The 22218-nt window shown below is 42.7% G+C and overlaps 1 protein-coding gene across 1 annotated transcript in view; it reads left to right on the forward strand.

Annotated features, from left to right (window-relative positions):
* LOC139767104 (uncharacterized) overlaps positions 1-22218 on the forward strand; it is a 415796-nt gene that overhangs the window by 271857 nt on the left and 121721 nt on the right. The window contains 2 exon segments of the mRNA XM_071696092.1: positions 292-504; positions 642-1004. Coding sequence (XP_071552193.1) covers positions 292-504; positions 642-1004 — 576 coding nt within the window.

Genomic DNA, 22218 nt, shown 5'->3' on the forward strand with positions numbered 1-22218 from the left:
CTTCTCTGTATCATAAATAAGTAAAGGACTAACACAGAATTTCGAAATGTTTGATGAAATAACTAGTTACTTCTTGAATAATTCTGTTTTCAGTGTTTGAAAATATGATAATGCTACTTGTAAAGTTATATGCACTTTGTGGGAAGCATTGGTATGATAATCCTCAGTATCACTTTCTTTTAGATATTTGAGATTGCAGATAATTTGGAATTTCATTTGATTATGGAAATGTAGGTAAATCAGATTTTAAAAGTAAAAGGCTGTAATCTTGACTTTGGGTTCTCCCAACAGGCACGTTTTCATATCTTAAAGATTCATACAAGAAATTGGGATCCACATCCAAGTAAGCGCCTTGTGCATTACTTAGCAGAACAGACAGTAGGTTACTGTGGGGCTGATCTAAAGGCACTATGTGCAGAATCAGCTTTAGTAGCACTCAGGAACAAGTACCCACAAATCTATCTATCCAAGCAGAAGCTTCTAATTGATGTATCAGCAATTAATGTAAGTGGCAAACCATTTGTATTTTTTTTTTGTTTGATGAAATCACTTATGTTATGAATGAATATGATTGTTTAGTATATTTGATATTAAAATATTGATGTGTTGATCATGAGTTACAATTTTTCTCATTTCTGCAGATAAAACTCCGTCACTTTCGTGTGGCAATGAAGAAGATAGTTGCTGCTGGTCAGAGGTCAGCTGCCAGTGTTGGCCGACGCCTGAATCCTACAGTGCAGCCCTTACTCCAGTCCTCCCTCAGTTGTGCTCTTAGGCTACTATCTGAAAGCTTTCCTCATGCTTTTTGTAGATTCCCCTCTAGTTTAAAGAGCCGGACAACACACCGGCCACGACTCCTCTTGACTGGGTTGAGGACTCAGGGTCAGAGCACCCATCTAGCTCCAGCTGTTATTCACACTCTAGAAAAGATTCCCACACACAAGTTGGATATTGCCGCATTATATTCTGTATCAGCAAGAGCACCCGAAGAAGCATGTGCACAGGTATGTTTTGAAAGAATGTTTTTTAAAATCAATTTTAACTCATATACACTGAATTTCATCAGAAATGAGGGTTATCCAGTGCTGAAAGGGAAGTTCATATTTCTTTACAGATGAGTATACTGTTTGTATGTAGAAAAACCTAAAAAAAGTAGCACAGTGAGAATCCTGATACAGTGGAGTTTGGATTTAACGGACAAAACAAATAAGGATACAATACATTAATTAATGATAATTTGAAAAATTATTTCCCTCCTCCTAAAACATCTTTCAAGTCTCCCTGAAGCTTAATGAAACTCTTACCCCAACTCTCATTCATACTCTTTTTACTCATAATCAGTGTGCTAAGGTTTTAAATGGAGTATGTTTAGGGAGGTGGGCAGCCAGTGTATTATGATTTTTTTTTCCCTCTGCTGTGATTACTCAAACAAATTTTGGGAGTTTAGTTGGGCATGATGTCACGGTTTTCATAAAATAGATTTTTTTTTTTGTTTCCCATTTCCCTCATTAGTGGGGTAGTGTCAAGAACAGATGAGAGGGCCTTAGAGGGAAAAATCCTCTCTTAGTCCTCTTCTCTGTTCCAGACCCCCATTTCCATCTGTTTTAGTTGCCTTCTATGACATGCAGGGACTACATGGGCAGTATTCTTTCCCCAAATCCTCAGGGATATATATATCCCTGGAATGAAGAGAGTAGTGAGAGTAAGTGAGCTTGGGAAGGAGACTTGTGTGAGGAAGTACCAGGAGAGACTGAGTACAGAATGGAAAAAAGGTGAGAATAAAGGACGTAAGAGGAGTGGGGGAGGAATGAGATGTATTTAGGGAAGCAGTGATGGCTTGCGCAAAAGATGCTTGTGGCATGAGAAGCGTGGGAGGTGGGTAGATTAGAAAGGATAGCGAGTGGTGGGATGAAGAAATGAGATTATTAGTGAGAGAGAAGAGAGAGGCATTTGGACGATTTTTGCAAGGAAATGATGTAAATGACTGGGAGATGTATAAAAGAAAAAGGCAGGAGGTCAAGAAAGGTGCAAGAGGTGAAAAAGAGGGCAAATGAGAGTTGGGTTGAGAGAGTATCATTAAATTTTAGGGAGAATAAAAAGACATTTTGGAAGGAGGTAAATAAAGTGCATAAGACAAGGGAACGAATGGGAACTTCAGTGACGGGGGCTAATGGGGAGGTGATAACAAGTAGTGGTGGTGTGAGAAGGAGATGGAGTGGGTATTTTGAAGGTTTGTTGAATGTGTTAGATGATGGTGTGGCAGATATAGGGTGTTTTGGTCGAGGTGGTGTGGAGAGTGAGAGGGTTAGGGAGAATGATTTGGTAAACAGAGAAGAGGTAGTAAAAGCTTTGTGGAAGATGAAAGCCGGCAAGGCAGCGGGTTTGGATGGTATTGCAGTGGAATTTATTAAAAAAGAGGGTGACTGTATTGTTGACTGGTTGGTAAGGTTATTTAATGTATGTATGACTCATGGTGAGGTGCCTGAGGATTGGCGGAATGCTTGCATAGTGCCATTGTACAAAGGCAAAGGGGATAAAAGTGAATGCTCAGATTACAGAGGTATAAGTTTGTTGAGTATTCGTGGGAAATTATGTGGTAGGGTATTGATTGAGAGGGGAAGGCATGAACAGAGCATCAGATTGGGGAAGAGCAGTGTGGTTTTCAGAAGTGGTAGAGGATGTGTGGATCAGGTGTTTGCTTTGAAGAATGTATGTGAGAAATACTTAGAAAAGCAAATGGATTTGTATGTAGCATTTATTGATCTGGAGTATGCATATAATAGAGTTGATAGAGATGCTCTGTGGAAGGTATTAAGAATATATGGTGTGGGGGCAAGTTGTTAGAAGCAGTGAAAAGTTTTTATTAAGGATGTAAGACGTGTACGTGTAGGTAGAGAGGAAAGTGATTGGTTCTCATTGAATGTAGGTTTGCGGCAGGGGTGTGTAATGTCTCCATGGTTGTTTAATTTGTTTATGGATGGGGTTGTTAGGGAGGTGAATGCAAGAGTTTTGGAAAGAGGGGCAAGTATGCAGTCTGTTGTGGATGAGAGAGCTTGGGAAGTGAGTCGGTTGTTGTTCGCTGATGATACAGCGCTGGTGGCTGATTTGTGTGAGAAACTGCAGAAGCTGGTGACTGAGTTTGGTAAAGTGTGTGAAAGAAGAAAGCTAATAGTAAATGTCAATAAGAGCAAGGTTATTAGGTACAGTAGGGTTGAGGGTCAAGTCAATTGGGAGGTAAGTTTGAATGGAGAAAAACTGGAGGAAGTGAAGTGTTTTAGATATCTGGGAGTGGATTTGGCAGCAGATGGAACCATGGAAGCGAAAGTGAATCATAGGGTGGGGGGGGGGGTGAAAGTCAGGGAGCGTTGAAGAATGTGTGGAAGTCGAGAACTTTATCTCGGAAAGCAAAAATGGATATGTTTGAAGGAGTAATGGTTCCAACAATGTTATATGGTTGTGAGGCATGGCCTATAGATAGAGTTGTGCGGAGGAGGATGGATGTGCTGGAAATGAGATGTTTGAGGACAATATGTGGTGTGAGGTGGTTTGATCGAGTAAGTAATAATAGGGTAAGAGAGATGTGTGGTAATAAAAAGAGTGTGGTTGAGAGAGCAGAAGTGGGTGTTTTGAAATGGTTTGGTCACTTGGTCACATATCCTCTTTGGTCATAAAAGGATATATGTGTCAGAGGTGGAGGGAACGAGGAGAAGTGGGAGACCAAACTGGAGGTGGAAAGATGGAGTGAAAAAGATTTTAAGTGATTGGGACCTGAACATGCAGGAGGGTGAAAGGCGTGCAAGGAATAGAGTGAATTGGAACGATGTGGTATACCGGGGTCGACGTGCTGTCGGTGGATTGAACCAGGGCATGTGAAGCGTCTGAGGTAAACCATGGAAAGTTCTGTGGGGCCTAGATGTGGAAAGGGAGCTATGGTTTCGGTGCATTATACATGACAGGAAAGACAACAAAGGCCACATTTGCTTACACTCAGTCTCTAGCTGTCATGTATAATGCACCGAAACCACAGCTCCCTTTCCACATCCAGGCCCCACAGAACTTTCCATGGTTTACACCAGACACTTCACATGCCATGGTTCAATCCATTTACAGCACATCGATCCCAGTATACCACATCCTTCCAATTTACTCTATCCTTGCACGCCTTTCACCCTCCTGCATGTTCAGGCCCCGATCACTCAAAATCTTTTTCACTCCATCTTTCCACCTTCAATTTGGTCTCCCACTTCTCCTTGTTCCCTCCACCTCTAACACATATATCCTCTTGGTCAATCTTTCCTCACTCATTCTCTCCATGTGACTAACCATTTCAAAACACCTTCTGCTCTCTCAACTACACTCTTTTTATTACCACACATCTCTCTTACCCTTTCATTACTTACTCGATCAAACCACCTCACACCACATATTATTGTCCTCAAATATCTCATTTCCAGCACATCCACCTTCTTCCACACAACTTTATCTATAGCCCATGCCTCACAACCATATAAAATTGTTGGAACCACTATTCCTTCAAACATAACCGGTTTTGCTTTCCAAGATAACGTTCTCGTCTTCCACACATTTTTCAATGCTCCCAGATATCTAAAACACTTCACTTCCTCCAGTTTTTCTCCATTGAAACTTACCTCCCAATGACTTGTCCCTCAATCCTACTGTACCTAATATCCTTGCTCTTATTCACATTTACTCTCAGCTTTCTTCTTTCACACACTTTACCAAACTCAGTCACCAGCTTCTGCAGTTTCTCACCCAAATCATCCACCAGCGCTGTATCATCAGCAAACAACAACTGACTCACTTCCCAAGCTCTCTCATCCACAACAGACTGCATACTTGCCCCTCTTTCCAAACTCTTGCATTCACCTCCCTAACAACCCCATCCATAAACAAATTACACAACCATGGAGACATCGCGCACCCCTGCTGGAAACCAACATTCACTGACAACCGATCACTTTCCTCTCCTTCTACACACTCACATGCCTTACATCCTCGATAAGAACTTTTCACTTCTTCTAACAACTTACCTCCCACACCATGTATTCTTAATACCTTCTACAGAGCATCTCTATCAACTATATCATATGCCTTCTCCAGATCCATAAATGCTACATACAAATCCATTTGCTTTTCTAAGTATTTCTCACATACATTCTTCAAGGCAAACACCTGGTCCACACATTCTGTACCACTTCTGAAACCAGACTGTTCTTCCCCAATCTGATGCCTTCACCCTCTCAATCAATACCCTCCTATATAATTTCCCAGGAATACTCAACAAACTTATACCTCTGTAATTTGAGCACTCACTTTTACTCCCTTTGCCTTTGTATAATGGCACTATGCAAGCATTCCTCCAATCCTCAGGGACCTCACCATGAGTCATACAGACATTGAATAACCTTACCAATCAGTCAACAATACAGTCACCCCCCTTTTTTGATAAATTCCACTGCAATGCCATCCAAACCCACTGCCTTCGCAAAGCTTTTACTACCTCTTCTCTGTTTACCAAATCATTCTCCCTACCCTCTCACTTTACACACCACCTCAACCAAAACACCCTATATCTGCCACTCTATCATCAAACATGTTCAACAAACCTTCAAAATACTCACTCCATCTCCTTCTCACTTCACCACTACTTATTATCACCTCCCCATTTCTATAAAGGAGACTTGTGTGAGGAAGTACCAGAAGAGATTGAGTGCAGATGGAAAAAGGTGAGAGCAAATAACGTAAGGGGATTGGGAGAGGAATGGGATGTATTAAGGGAAGCAGTGAATGATTGCACAAAAGATGCCTGTGGAATGAGAAAGGTGAGAGGTGGGTAGATTACAAAGGGTAGTGAGTGGTGGGATGAAGAAGTAAGATTGTTAGTGAAAAAGAAGAGGGAGGCATTTGGATGATTTTTGCAGGGAAATAGTGGAAAGGACTGGGAGAGGTATAAAAGAATGAGGCAGGAGGTCCAGAGAAAGTTGCAAGAGGTGAAAAAGAGGGCATATGAGAGTTGAGGTGAGAGAGTATCATTTAGGGAAAATAAAAAGATGTTTTGGAAGGAGGTAAATATAGTGCATAAGACAAGAGAGCAAATGGGAACATCGGTGAAGGGGGCAAATGGGGAGGTAATAACAAGTATTAGTTAAGTGAGAGGGAGATGGAGTGAGTATTTTGAAGGTTTGTTCAGTGTGTTAGATGATAGAGTGGCAGATATAGGGTATTTTGGTCAAGATGGTGTGCAAAGTGAGAGGGTCAGGGAGAGTGATTTGGTAAACAGAGAAGAGATAGTGAAAGCTTTGCGGAAGATGAAAGCCAGCAAGGCAGTGGGTATGGATGGTATTGCAGTGACATTTATTAAAAAAGGGGGTGACTTTGCTGTTGACTGGTTGGTAAGGATATTCAGTTTATGTATGGTTCATGGTGAAGTGCCTGAGGATTGGCAGAATGCCTGTATAGTGCCATTGTATAAACGCAAAGGGGATAAAGGTGAGTATTCAAATTACAGGGATATAAGTTTGTTGAGTATTCCTGGGAAATTATATGGAAGGGTATTGATCGAGAGGGTCAAGACATGTACAGAGCATCAGATTGGGGAGGAGGAGTGTGGTTTCAGAAGTGGTAGAGGATGTGTGGATCAGGTGTTTGCTTTGAGGAATGTATGTGAGAAATACTTAGAAAAGCAGATGGATTTGTATGTAGCATATATGGATCTGGAGAAGGCATATGATAAAGTTGATAGAGATGCTCTGTGGAAGGTATTAAGAGTATATGGTGTGGGAGATAAGTTGCTAGAAGGAGTGAAAAGTTTTTATCGAGGATGTAGGGCAAGTGTACAAGTAGGAAGAGGGGAAAGTAAGTGGTTTCTAGTGAATGTCGGTTTGCGGTAGGGGTGTGTGAAGTCTCCATGGCTGTTTAATTAGTTTATGGATGGGATTGTTAGGGAGGTGAATGCAAGAGTTTCGGAAAGAGAGGCAAGGATGCAGTCTGTTGTGGATGAGAGGGCTTGGGAAGTGAGTCAGTTGTTGTTTGCTGATGATACAGCACTGGTGGCTGATTTGGATGAGAAACTGGAGAAGTTGGTGACTGAATTTGTGAAAGAAAAAAGCTGAGAGTAAATGTGAATAAAAAGAGCAAGGTTATTAGGTTCAGTAGGGTTGAGGGACAAGTCAGTTGGGTGGTAAGTTTGAATGGAGAAAAACTGGACGAAGTAAAGTGTTTTAGATATCTGGAAGTGGATTTGGCAGCAGATGGAACCATGAAAGCAGAAGTGAGTCACAGGATGGGCAGGGGGCGAAAGTTCTGGGAGCGTTGAAAAATGTGTAGAAGGCAAGAACGTTATCTTGGAGAGCAAAAATGGGTATGTTTGAATAGTGGTCCCAACAATGTTCTATGGTTGCTAGGCGTGGGCTATAGATAGGGTTGTGCGGAGGAGGATGGATGTGTTCGAAATGAGATGTTTAAGGACATTGTGTTGTATGAGGTGGTTTGATCGAGTAAGTAGTGAAGGGTAAGAGAGATGTGTGGTAATAAAAAGAGTGTGGTTGAGAGAGCAGAAGAAGGTGTATTGAAATTATTTGGTCACATGGAGAGAATGAGTGAGGAAAGATTGACAAAGAGTATATGTATGTCAGAGGTGGAGGAAACGAGAAGTGGGAGACCAAATTGAAGGTGGAAGGATGGAGCGAAAAAGATTTTGAGCGCTCGGGGCCTGAACATGCCAGAGGGTGAAAGGTATGCAAGGAATAGAGTGAATTGGAACGATGTGGTATACTGGGGTCGACGTGCTGTCATTAGATTGAACCAGGGCATGTGAAGCATCTGGGGTAAACCATGAAAAGTTTTGTGGGGCCTGGATATGGAAAGGGAGCTGTGGTTTCGGTGCATTGTACATGACAACTAGAGACTGAATGAATGTGGTCTTTTTTGTCTTTTCCTAGCGCTACCTTGCGGGGGGAATACTATTTCATGTGTGGTGGAGTGGTGAAGGGAATGGACAAAGACAGCAAGTATGAATATGTATATATGTATATGTCTGTGTATGTATAAGTATGGATACGTTGAAATGTATAGGTATGTATAAGTGCATGTGTGGGCATTTATGTATATACATGTGTATGTGGGTGGGTTGGGCCATTCTTTCGTCTAATTCTTTGTGCCACCTTGCTAATGCAGGAGACAGGGATTAGGTACAGTGAATATATGAATATTTATTTATTTATATTTATTATACTTAATTGCTGTTTCCTCGTGTGAGCGAGGTAGCGCATGGAAACTAATGAAGAATGGATCCACCTCTCATATACACACATATATACATAAAGGCCCATAAATGTACATTTTCTTTTTCTTTTAAACTATTCGCCATTTTCCTGCGTTAGCGAGGTAGCATTAAGAACAGAGGACTGGGCCTTTGAGGGAATACCCTCACCTGGCCCAATTCTCTGTTCCTTCTTTTGGAAAATTAAAAAAAAAAAAAAAAAACGAGAGGGGAGGATTTCCAGCCCCCCGCTCCCTCCCCTTTTAGTCGCCTTCTACGACACGCAGGGAATACGTGGGAAGTATTCTTAATCCCCTATCCCCAGGGATAATAAATGTACATATACATTCATATACATTTCAACATATACATACATGTACATACACAGACTTGCACATATATACACATACATATTCATACTTAGGGTGGGGGAGGGGGCGAAAATTTTGGGAGCCTTGAAAAATGTGTGGAAGTCGAGAACATTATCTCGGAAAGCAAAAATGGGTATGTTTGAAGGAATAGTGGTTCCAACAATGTTGTATGGTTGCGAGGCGTGGGCTATGGATAGAGTTGTGCGCAGGAGGATGGATGTGCTGGAAATGAGATGTTTGAGGTCAATGTGTGGTGTGAGGTGGTTTGATCGAGTAAGTAAAGTAAGGGTAAGAGAGATGTGTGGAAATAAAAAGAGCGTGGTTGAGAGAGCAGAAGAGGGTGTTTTGAAATGGTTTGGGCACATGGAGAGAATGAGTGAGGAAAGATTGACCAAGAGGATATATGTGTCGGAGGTGGAGGGAACGAGGAGAAGAGGGAGACCAAATTGGAGGTGGAAAGATGGAGTGAAAAAGATTTTGTGTGATCGGGGCCTGAACATGCAGGAGGGTGAAAGGAGGGCAAGGAATAGAGTGAATTGGAGCGATGTGGTATACAGGGGTTGACGTGCTGTCAGTGGATTGAATCAAGGCATGTGAAGCGTCTGGGGTAAACCATGGAAAGCTGTGTAGGTATGTATATTTGCGTGTGTGGACGGGTGTATGTACATGTGTATGGGGGGGGGGTTGGGCCATTTCTTTCGTCTGTTTCCTTGCGCTACCTCGCAAACGCGGGAGACAGCGACAAAGTATAAAAAAAAAAAAAAAAAAAAATTCATACTTACTGCCTTCATCCATTCCCGTTACCATCCCACCACACAGGCACCAGCATCCCCCCACCCCCCTCCAGCAATGTAGTGCCAGGAAAAGACGAAAAAAAAAAGATGGCCACATTTGTTTACACTCAGTCTCTAGCTGTCATGTGTAATTCACCGAAACCACAGCTCACTTTCAACATCCAGGCCCCACAAAACTTTCCATGGTTAACCCCAGGCACTTCACATGCCCTGGTTCAATCCATTGACAGCACGTCGACCCTGGTATACCACATAATTCTAATTCACTCCATTCCTTGTATGCCTTTCACCTTCCTGTATGTTCTGGCCCTGATCGCTCAAAATCTTTTTCACTTCATTCCATCTCCAAATTGGTTTCCTGCTGCTCCTTGTCCCCTCCACCTCTGACACATATATCTTTTTTGTCAATCTTTCCTCTCTCATTCTCCCTGTATGTCCACACCATTTCAACTCACCCTCTTCTGCTCTCTCAACCATACTCTTTTTATTTCCACACACATGTCTATTACCCATTCATTACTTGCTCAATCAAACATCCTCACACCACATATTGTCCACAAACATTTCATTTCCAACACATCCCACCCTCCTCCATACAACTCTATCTATAGTCCATGCCTCATAACCATATAACATTGTTAGAACTACTATTCCTTAAAACATACCCATTTTTGCTCTCTAAGATAACGTTCATTCCTTCCACACATTCTTCAATGCTCCCAGAACCATCACCCCCTCCCCCACCCTGTGACTCGCTTCCACTTCCAAGGTTCCATCTGCTGCTAAGTCCACTCCTAGATATCTAAAATGCTTCACTTCCTCCAATTTCTCTCCATTCAATCAATACCTTCCCATATAATTTCCAAGGAATACTCAACAACCTTATATATTTATATTTAATTTGCTTTGTCGCTGTCTCCCGCATTTGCGAGGTAGCGCAAGGAAACAGACGAAAGAAATGGCCCAACCCACCCCCACACACAATGTATACACACACACGTCCACACACGCAAATATACATACCTATACATCTCACTGTACACATATATATACATACACAGACACATACATATATAACCATGCACACAATTCACACTGTCTGCCCCCATTCACTCCCATCACCACCTCGCCACACATGGAATACCTTCCCCCTCCCCCCTCATGTGTGCGAGGTAGCACTAGGAAAAGACAACATAGGCCCCATTCGTTCACACTCATTCTCCAGCTGCCACGCAATAATGCCCGAAACCACAGCTCCCTTTCCACATCCAGGCCCCACACAACTTTCCATGGTTTACCCCAGACGCTTCACATGCCCTGATTCAATCCACTGACAGCACATCAACCCCGGTATACCACATCCATCCAATTCACTCTATTCCTTGCCCTCCATTCACCCTCCTGCATGTTCAGGCCCCGATCACACAAAATCTTTTTCACTCCATCTTTCCACCTCCAATTTGGTCTCCCACTTCTCCTCGTTCCCTCCACCTCCGACACATATATCCTCTTGGTCAATCTTTCCTCACTCATTCTCTCCATGTGCCCAAACCATTTCAAAACACCCTCTTCTGCTCTCTAAACCACGCTCTTTTTATTTCCACACATCTCTCTTACCCTTACATTACTTACTCGATCAAACCACCTCACACCACACATTGTCCTCAAACATCTCATTTCCAGCACATCCACCCTCCTGCACACAACTCTATCCATAGCCCACGCCTCGCAACCATACAACATTGTTGGAACCACTATTCCTTCAAACATACCCATTTTTGCTTTCCGAGATAATGTTCTCGACTTCCACACATTCTTCAAGGCTCCCAGGATTTTCGCCCCCTCCCCCACCCTATGATTCACTTCCCCTTCCATGGTTCCATCCGCTGCCAGATCCACTCCCAGATATCTAAAACACTTTACTTCCTCCAGTTTTTCTCCATTCAAACTTACCTCCCAATTGACTTGACCCTCAACCCTACTGTACCTAATAACCTTGCTCTTATTCACATTTACTCTTAACTTTCTTCTTTCACACACTTTACCAAACTCAGTCACCAGCTTCTGCAGTTTCTCACATGAATCAACCACCAGCGCTGTATCATCAGCGAACAACAACTGACTCACTTCCCAAGCTCTCTCATCCCCAACAGACTTCATACTTGCCCCTCTTTCCAAAACTCTTGCATTCACCTCCCTAACAACCCCATCCATAAACAAATTAAACAACCATGGAGACATCACATACCCCTGCCGCAAACCTACATTCACTGAGAACCAATCACTTTCCTCTCTTCCTACATGTACACATGCCTTACATCCTCGATAAAAACTTTTCACTGCTTCTAACAACTTGCCTCCCACACCATATATTCTTAATACCTTCCACAGAGCATCTCTATCAACTCTATCATATGCCTTCTCCAGATCCATAAATGCTACATACAAATCCATTTGCTTTTCTAAGTATTTCTCACATACATTCTTCAAAGCAAACACCTGATCCACACATCCTCCACCACTTCTGAAACCACACTGCTCTTCCCCAATCTGATGCTCTGTACATGCCTTCACCCTCTCAATCAATACCCTCCCATATAATTTACCAGGAATACTCAACAAACTTATACCTCTGTAATTTGAGCACTCACTCTTATCCCCTTTGCCTTTGTATAATGGCACTATGCACGCATTCCGCCAATCCTCAGGCACCTCACCATGAGTCATACATACATTAAATAACCTTCCCAACCAGTCAACAATACAGTCACCCCCTTTTTTAATAAATTCCACTGCAATACCATCCAAACCTGCTGCCTTGCCGGCTTTCATCTTCCGCAAAGCTTTTACTACCTCTTCTCTGTTTGCCAAATCATTTTCCTTAACCCTCTCACTTTGCACACCACCTCGACCAAAACACCCTATATCTGTCACTCTATCATCAAACACATTCAACAAACCTTCAAAATACTCACTTCCATCTCCTTCACACATCACCACTACTTGTTATCACCTCCCCATTTGCGCCCTTCACTGAAGTTCCCATTTGCTCCTTTGTCTTGCGCACTTTATTTACCTCCTTCCAGAACATCTTTTTATTCTCCTTAAAATTTGATAATACTCTCTCACCCCAACTCTCATTTGCCCTCTTTTTCACCTCTTGCACCTTTCTCTTGACCTCCTGTCTCATTCTTTTATACATCTCCCACTCAATTGCATTTTTTCCCTGCAAAAATCATCCAAATGCCTCTCTCTTCTCTTTCACTAATAATCTTACTTCTTCATCCCACCACTCTACCCTTTCTAATCAACCCACCTCCCACTCTTCTCATGCCACAAGCATCTTTTGCGCAATCCATCACTGATTCCCTAAATACATCCCATTCCTCCCCCACTCCCCTTACTTCCGTTGTTCTCACTTTTTTCCATTCTGTACTCAGTCTCTCCTGGTACTTCCTCACACAAGTCTCCTTCCCAAGCTCACTTACTCTCACCACCCTCTTCACCCCAACATTCACTCTTCTTTTCTGAAAACCCATACAAATCTTCACCTTAGCCTCCACAAGATAATGATCAGACATCCCTCCAGTTGCATCTCTCAGCACATTAACATCCAAAAGTCTCTCTTTCACACGCCTGTCAATTAACACGTAATCCAATAACACTCTCTGGCCATCTCTCCTACTTACATACGCATACTTATGTATATCTCGCTTTTTAAACCAGGTATTCCCAATCACCAGTCCTTTTTCAGCACATAAATCTACAAGCTATTCACCATTTCCATTTACAACACTGAACACCCCATGTATACCAATTATTCCCTCAACTGCCACATTGCTTACCTTTGCATTCAAATCACCCATCACTATAACCCGGTCTCGTGCATCAAAACCACTAACACACTCATTCAGCTGCTCCCAAAACACTTGCCTCTCATGATCTTTCTTCTCATGCCCAGGTGCATATGCACCAATAATCACCCATCTCTCTCCATCAACTTTCAGTTTTACCCATATTAATCGAGAATTTACTTTCTTACATTCTATCACATACTCCCACAACTCCTGTTTCAGGAGTACTGCTACTCCTTCCCTTGCTCTTGTCCTCTCACTAACCCCTGACTTTACTCCCAAGACATTTCCAAACCACTCTTCCCCTTTCCCCTTGAGCTTCGTTTCACTCAGATCCAAAACATCCAGCTTCCTTTCCTCAAACATACTACCTATCTCTCCTTTTTTCACATCTTGGTTACATCCACACAAATTTAGACACCTCTGTCTGAGCCTTCGAGGAGGATGAGCACTCCCCGCGTGACTCCTTCTTCTGTTTCCCATTTTAGAAAGTTAAAAATACAAGGAGGGGAGGATTTCTGGCTCCCCGCTCCCGTCCCCTCTAGTCGCCTTCTACGACACGCGAGGAATGCGTGGGAAGTATTATTTTACCCCTATCCCCAGGGATATATATATATATATATATATATATATATATATATATATATATATATATATATATATAAATATATATATATATATATATATATATATATATATATATATATATATATATATATATATATATATATATATAAAATGGGAAACAGAAGAAGGAGTCACGCGGGGAGTGATCATCCTCCTCGAAGGCTCAGAGTGGGGTGCCTAAATGTGTGTGGATGTAACCAAGATGTGAAAAAAGGAGAGATAGGTAGTATGTTTGAGGAAAGGAACCTGGATGTTTTGGCTCTGAGTGAAACGAAGCTCAAGGGTAAAGGGGAAGAGTGGTTTGGAAATGTCTGGGGAGTGAAGTCAGGGGTTAGTGAGAGGACAAGAGCAAGGGAAGGAGTAGCAATACTCCTGAAACAGGAGTTGTGGGAGTATGTGATAGAATGTAAGAAAGTAAATTCTCGATTAATATGGGTAAAATTGAAAGTTGATGGAGAGAGGTGGGTGATTATTGGTGCATATGCACCTGGGCATGAGAAGAAAGATCATGAGAGGCAAGTGTTTTGGGAGCAGCTAAATGAGTGTGTTAGCGGTTTTGATGCACGAGACCGGGTTATAGTGATGGGTGATTTGAATGCAAAGGTGAGTAATGTGGCAGTTGAGGGAATAATTGGTATGCATGGGGTGTTCAGTGTTGTAAATGGAAATGGTGAAGAGCTTGTAGATTTATGTGCTGAAAAAGGACTGATGATTGGGAATACCTGGTTTAAAAAGCGAGATATACATAAGTATACTTATGTAAGTAGGAGAGATGGCCAGAGAGCGTTATTGGATTACGTGTTAATTGACAGGCGTGCGAAAGAGAGACTTTTGGATGTTAATGTGCTGAGAGGTGCAACTGGAGGGATGTCTGATCATTATCTTGTGGAGGCTAAGGTGAAGATTAGTATGGGTTTTCAGAAAAGAGGAGTGAATGTTGGGGTGAAGAAGGTGGTGAGAGTAAGTGAGCTTGGGAAGGAGACCTGTGTGGGGAAGTACCAGGAGAGACTGTGTACAGAATGGAAAAAGGTGAGAACAATGGAAGTAAGGGGAGTGGGGGAGGAATGGGATGTATTTAGGGAATCAGTGATGGATTGCGCAAAAGATGCTTGTGGCATGAGAAGAGTGGGAGGTGGGCTGTTTAGAAAGGGTAGTGAGTGGTGGGATGAAGAAGTAAGAGTATTAGTGAAAGAGAAGAGAGAGGCATTTGGACGATTTTTGCAGGGAAAAAATGCAATTGAGTGGGAGAAGTATAAAAGAAAGAGACAGGAGGTCAAGAGAAAGGTGCAAGAGGTGAAAAAAAGGGCAAATGAGAGTTGGGGTGAGAGACTATCAGTAAATTTTAGGGAGAATAAAAAGATGTTCTGGAAGGAGGTAAATAGGGTGCGTAAGACAAGGGAGCAAATGGGAACTTCAGTGAAGGGCGTAAATGGGGAGGTGATAACAAGTAGCGGTGATGTGAGAAGGAGATGGAATGAGTATTTTGAAGGTTTGTTGAATGTGTCTGATGACAGAGTGGCAGATATAGGGTGTTTTGGTCGAGGTGGTGTGCAAAGTGAGAGGGTTAGGGAAAATGATTTGGTAAACAGAGAAGAGGTAGTAAAAGCTTTGCGGAAGATGAAAGCCGGCAAGGCAGCAGGTTTGGATGGTATTGCAGTGGAATTTATTAAAAAAGGGGGTGACTGTATTGTTGACTGGTTGGTAAGGTTATTTAATGTATGTATGACTCATGGTGAGGTGCCTGAGGATTGGCGGAATGCGTGCATAGTGCCATTGTACAAAGGCAAAGGGGATAAGAGTGAGTGCTCAAATTACAGAGGTATAAGTTTGTTGAGTATTCCTGGTAAATTATATGGGAGGGTATTGATTGAGATGGTGAAGGCATGTACAGAGCATCAGATTGGGGAAGAGCAGTGCGGTTTCAGAAGTGGTAGAGGATGTGTGGATCAGGTGTTTGCTTTGAAGAATGTATGTGAGAAATACTTAGAAAAGCAAATGGATTTGTATGTAGCATTTATGGATCTGGAGAAGGCATATGATAGAGTTGATAGAGATGCTCTGTGGAAGGTATTAAGAATATATGGTGTGGGAGGCAAGTTGTTAGAAGCAGTGAAAAGTTTTTATCGAGGATGTAAGGCATGTGTACGTGTAGGAAGAGAGGAAAGTGATTGGTTCTCAGTGAATGTAGGTTTGCGCCAGGGGTGTGTGATGTCTCCATGGTTGTTTAATTTGTTTATGGATGGGGTTGTAAGGGAGGTAAATGCAAGAGTCCTGGAAAGAGGGGCAAGTATGAAGTCTGTTGGGGATGAGAGAGCTTGGGAAGTGAGTCAGTTGTTGTTCGCTGATGATACAGCGCTGGTGGCTGATTCATGTGAGAAACTGCAGAAGCTGGTGACTGAGTTTGGTAAAGTGTGTGGAAGAAGAAAGTTGAGAGTAAATGTGAATAAGAGCAAGGTTATTAGGTACAGTAGGGGTGAGGGTCAAGTCAATTGGGAGGTGAGTTTGAATGGAGAAAAACTGGAGGAAGTGAAGTGTTTTAGATATCTGGGAGTGGATCTGTCAGCGGATGGAACCATGGAAGCGGAAGTGGATCATAGGGTGGGGGAGGGGGCGAAAATTTTGGGAGCCTTGAAAAATGTGTGGAAGTCGAGAACATTATCTCGGAAAGCAAAAATGGGTATGTTTGAGGGAATAGTGGTTCCAACAATGTTGTATGGTTGCGAGGCGTGGGCTATGGATAGAGATGTGCGCAGGAGGATGGATGTGCTGGAAATGAGATGTTTGAGGACAATGTGTGGTGTGAGGTGGTTTGATCGAGTAAGTAACGTAAGGGTAAGAGAGATGTGTGGAAATAAAAAGAGCGTGGTTGAGAGAGCAGAAGAGGGTGTTTTGAAATGGTTTGGGCACATGGAGAGAATGAGTGAGGAGAGATTGACCAAGAGGATATATGTGTCGGAGGTGGAGGGAACGAGGAGAAGAGGGAGACCAAATTGGAGGTGGAAAGATGGAGTGAAAAAGATTTTGTGTGATCGGGGCCTGAACATGCAGGAGGGTGAAAGGAGGGCAAGAAATAGAGTGAATTGGAGTCATGTGGTATACAGGGGTTGACGTGCTGTCAGTGGATTGAAGCAAGGCATGTGAAGCGTCTGGGGTAAACCATGGAAAGCTGTGTAGGTATGTATATTTGCGTGTGTGGACGTGTGTATGTACATGTGTATGGGGGGGGGGCCATTTCTTTCGTCTGTTTCCTTGCGCTACCTCGCAAACGCGGGAGACAGCGACAAAGTATAAAAAAAAAAAAAAAAAAAAAAAAAATATATATATATCTATATTACTTAAAAGAAAGTTGTATCTAATGAAATTTTGTTATCAGTTGTTGCTTGGAATTTTTATATGCATATATCTAAATTGATTTGTGTAAGCTGTGTTGTGGTCCTTGGTTGTTAATGTGGCTAGTTGAGTTGCCTTTAGCCTCCAGTTAGAGAACAGCTTGAGACTTTAGTTTGGTTAACTATACACTTCTTGTGTGTATCTAATGGTGTTTGGGAATTTCGGGTAGTAAGCTGAGTCATGAGTGCAATCAGCGTTGCATTTTCGGTTGTCATTGTGGAGAGTAGCTCCTTAACAGTGCTGCCTTGATTTGCTAGTGTCTGCTGTAGGCTCCGCATTATTGTTTCTGTAATTTTCTATAATTTTAGCACTCACTTTTATCCCCTTTGCCTTTGTACAGTGGCACTATGCAAGCATTTTGCCAATCCTCAGGCACCTCACCATGAGTCATACATACATTAAATAACCTTACCAACCAGTCAACAATACAGTCACCCTTTTTTTTTGATAAATTCCACTGCAATACCATCCAAACCCGCGGCCTTGCCAGCTTTCATCTTCCGCAAAACTTTTACTACTTCTTCTCTGTTTACCAAATCATTCTCCCTAACCCTCTCACTTTGCACACCACCTCGACCAAAACGCCCTATATCATCCACTCTCTCATCAAACACATTCAACAAACCTTCAAAATACTCACTCCATCTCCTTCTCACATCGCCACTACTTGTTATAACCTCCCCATTAACCCCCTTCACTGATGTTTCCATTTGTTCCCTTGTCTTATGCACTTTATTTGCCTCCTTCCAAAACATCTTTTTATTCTCCCTAAACTTCAATGATACTCTCTCACCCTAACTCTCATTTGCCCTCTTTTTCACCTCTTGCACCTTTCTCTGACCTCCTGCCTCTTTCTTTTATACATCTCCCAGTCATTTGCATTATTTCCCTGCAAAAATCGTCCAAATGCCTCTCTCTTCTCTTTCACTAATAATCTTACTCCATCATCCCACCACTCACTACCCTTTTTAATCTGCCCACCTCCCACGCCTCTCATGCCACAAGCATCTTTAGCACAAGCCATCACTGCTTCCCTAAGTACATCCCATTCCTCCCCTACTCCCCTTATGTCCTTTGTTTTCACCTTTTTCCATTCTGTACTCAGTCTCTCCTGGTACTTCCTCACACAAGTCTCCTTCCCAAGCTCACTTACTCTCACCACTCCCTTCACCCCAACATTTTCTCTTCTTTTCTGAAAACTTCTACAAATCTTCACCTTCGCCTCCACAAGATAATGATCAGACATCCCTCCAGTTGCACCTCTCAGCACATTAACATCCAAAAGCCTCTCTTTCACGCACCTATCAATTAACATGTAATCCAATAACGCTTTCTGACCATCTCTCCTACTTACATATGTATGCTTATGTATATCTCTCTTTTTAAGCTTATGTATATCTCTCTTTTTAAACCAGGTATTCCCAATTACGTCCTTTTTCAGCACATAAATCTACAAGCTCTTTACCATTTCCATTTACAACACTGAACACCCCATTTACACCAATTATTCCCTCAACTGCCACATTACCCACCTTTGCATTCAAATCACCCATCACTATAACCCAGTCTTGTGCATCAAAACTACTAACACACTCACTCAGCTGCTTCGAAAACACTTGCCTCTCTTGATCTTTCTTGTCACGCCCAGGTGCATCTCTCTCCATCCACTTTCAGTTTTACCCGTATCAATCTAGAGTTTACTTTCTTACACTCGATCACATACACCCACCACTCCTGTTTTAGGCGTAGTGCTACTCCTTCCCTTGCTCTTGTCCTCTCACTAACCCCTGACTTTACTCCCAAGACATTCCCAAATCACTCTTCCCCTTTCCCCTTGAGCTTCGTTTCACTCAGAGCCAAAACATCCAGGTTCCTTTCCTCAAACATACTACCTATCTCTCCTTTTTTCTCATCTTGGTTACATCCACACACATTTAGACACCCCAGTCTGAGCCTTCGAGGAGGATGAGCACTCCCGTATGACTCCTACTTCCGTTTCCCCTTTTAGAAAGTTAAAATACAAGGAGGGGTGGGTTTCTAGCCCCCACACTCCCGTCCCCTTTAGTCGTCTTCTATGACACGTGAGGAATGCGTGGTAAGTATACATAGCCATATACATTTATACAGATGTACATACGCACTTGCCTTTATGCATTCCCATTGCCACATCGCCCCACAGGAAACAGCATCACCACCCACTGCCTCAGCGACGTAGTGCCAAAAGAACAGACAAGAAAGGCCACGTTTGTTCACACTCTCTAGCTGTCATGTGTAATGCACCAACACCACAACTCCCTCTACTTATCCAGGCCCCACAGACCTTTCCATGGTTTACGTTTCACATGCCCTCATTCAGTCCATTGACAGCACATTAACCCCGGTGTACCACATCATTCCAATTCATTCCATTATTCCTTGCACACCTCTCACCCTCCTGCATGTTCAGGCCCCGATCACTCAAAATTTGTTTCACTCCATCCTTCCACCTCCAATTTGGTCTCCTGCTTCTCCTTGTTCCCTCCACCTCTGACTTGTGTATCCTCTTTCTAAACCTTTCCTCACTCATTCTCTCCATATGTCCATACCATTTATCAACACACCCTCTTCTGCTTTTTCAACCACAATCTTTTTATTACCACTCATCTCTCATACCCTTTTGTTACTTACTCAATCAAACCACCTCACACCACATAATTGCCCAAACATTTCATTTCCAGCACATCCACCTTCCTCTGTACATCCTGATTTATAGCCCATGCCTCGCAGCCATATAATATTGTTGGAACTACCATTCCTTCAAACATACCCTTTTCACTCTTCAAGATAACATTCTCTCTTTCCTCACATTCTTCTTCACTCTCAGAACCCTCACCCCCTTCCCTGCTCCATGACTCACCTCCACTTCCATGGTTCCATTCTCAGCCAGATCCACTCCCAGATATCTAAAACACTTTACCTCCTCCAGTTTTTCTTCATTGACTCTCTCATCCCAACTAACTTGTCCCTCAACCCTGCTGAACCTGATAACCTTGCTTTTCTTCACATTTACCCTCAACTTTCTCCTTTCACACACTTTTCCAAAACTCAGTCACCAACATTTGCAGTTTCTCAATCAAATCAGCCACCAATGCTGTATTATCGGCAAATAACAACTGACTCACTTCCCAGGCCCTCTCATCTCAACAGACTGCAGACTCACCCCTCTCTCCAAAACTCTGGCATTTACCTCCCCAACCACCCCATCCATAAACATATTAAACTTTGGGGACATCACACACCTCAGACCAACCTTCACTGGGAACCAATCACTCTCCTCGCTTCCTACTCATACACATGCCTTACATCTTTGATAAAAGCTTCTCTGCTTCTAGCAGTTTACCTCCCACACCCTATACTCTAAGGACCTTTCACAACGCATTTCTATCCACCCTCTCATATGCCATCTCCAGATCCATAAGTGCAAAATAGAAATCCATCTGTTTCTCTAAGTATTTCTCACATACATTCTTCTGGAAGGAGGTAAATAAAGTGCGTAAGACAAGGGAGCAAATGGGAACTTCAGAGAAGGGCGCAAATGGGGAGGTGATAACAAGTAGTGGTGATGTGAGAAGCAGATGGAGTGAGTATTTTGAAGGTTTGTTGAATGTGTTTGATGATAGAGTGGCAGATATAGGGTGTTTTGGTCGAGGTGGTGTGCAAAGTGAGAGGGTTAGGGAAAATGATTTGGTAAACAGAGAAGAGGTAGTGAAAGCGTTGCGGAAGATGAAAGCCGGCAAGGCAGCAGGTTTGGATGGTATTGCAGTGGAATTTATTAAAAAAGGGGGTGACTGTATTGTTGACTGGTTGGTAAGGTTATTTAATGTATGTATGACTCATGGTGAGGTGCCTGAGGATTGGCAGAATGCGTGCATAGTGCCATTGTACAAAGGCAAAGGGGATAAGAGTGAGTGCTCAAATTACAGAGGTATAAGTTTGTTGAGTATTCCTGGTAAATTATATTGGAGGGTATTGATTGAGAGGGTGAAGGCATGTACAGAGCATCAGATTGGGGAAGAGCAGTGTGGTTTCAGAAGTGGTAGAGGATGTGTGGATCAGGTGTTTGCTTTGAAGAATGTATGTGAGAAATACTTAGAAAAGCAAATGGATTTGTATGTAGCATTTATGGATCTGGAGAAGGCATATGATAGAGTTGATAGAGATGCTCTGTGGAAGGTATTAAGAATATATGGTGTGGGAGGAAAGTTGTTAGAAGCAGTGAAAAGTTTTTATCGAGGATGTAAGGCATGTGTACATGTAGGAAGAGAGGAAAGTGATTGGTTCTCAGTGAATGTAGGTTTGCGGCAGGGGTGTGTGATGTCTCCATGGTTGTTTAATTTGTTTATGGATGGGGTTGTTAGGGAGGTAAATGCAAGAGTTTTGGAAAGAGGGGCAAGTATGAAGTCTGTTGGGGATGAGAGAGCTTGGGAAGTGAGTCAGTTGTTGTTCGCTGATGATACAGCGCTGGTGGCTGATTCATGTGAGAAACTGCAGAAGCTGGTGACTGAGTTTGGTAAAGTGTGTGGAAGAAGAAAGTTAAGAGTAAATGTGAATAAGAGCAAGGTTATTAGGTACAGTAGGGTTGAGGGTCAAGTCAATTGGGAGGTGAGTTTGAATGGAGAAAAACTGGAGGAAGTGAAGTGTTTTAGATATCTGGGAGTGGATCTGGCAGCGGATGGAACCATGGAAGCGGAAGTGGATCATAGGGTGGGGGAGGGGGCGAAAATTCTGGGGGCCTTGAAGAATGTGTGGAAGTCGAGAACATTATCTCGGAAAGCAAAAATGGGTATGTTTGAAGGAATAGTGGTTCCAACAATGTTGTATGGTTGCGAGGCGTGGGCTATGGATAGAGTTGTGCACAGGAG

Source organism: Panulirus ornatus, chromosome 4 (genome assembly GCF_036320965.1).
Source record: "Panulirus ornatus isolate Po-2019 chromosome 4, ASM3632096v1, whole genome shotgun sequence".
Taxonomy (NCBI): domain Eukaryota; kingdom Metazoa; phylum Arthropoda; class Malacostraca; order Decapoda; family Palinuridae; genus Panulirus; species Panulirus ornatus.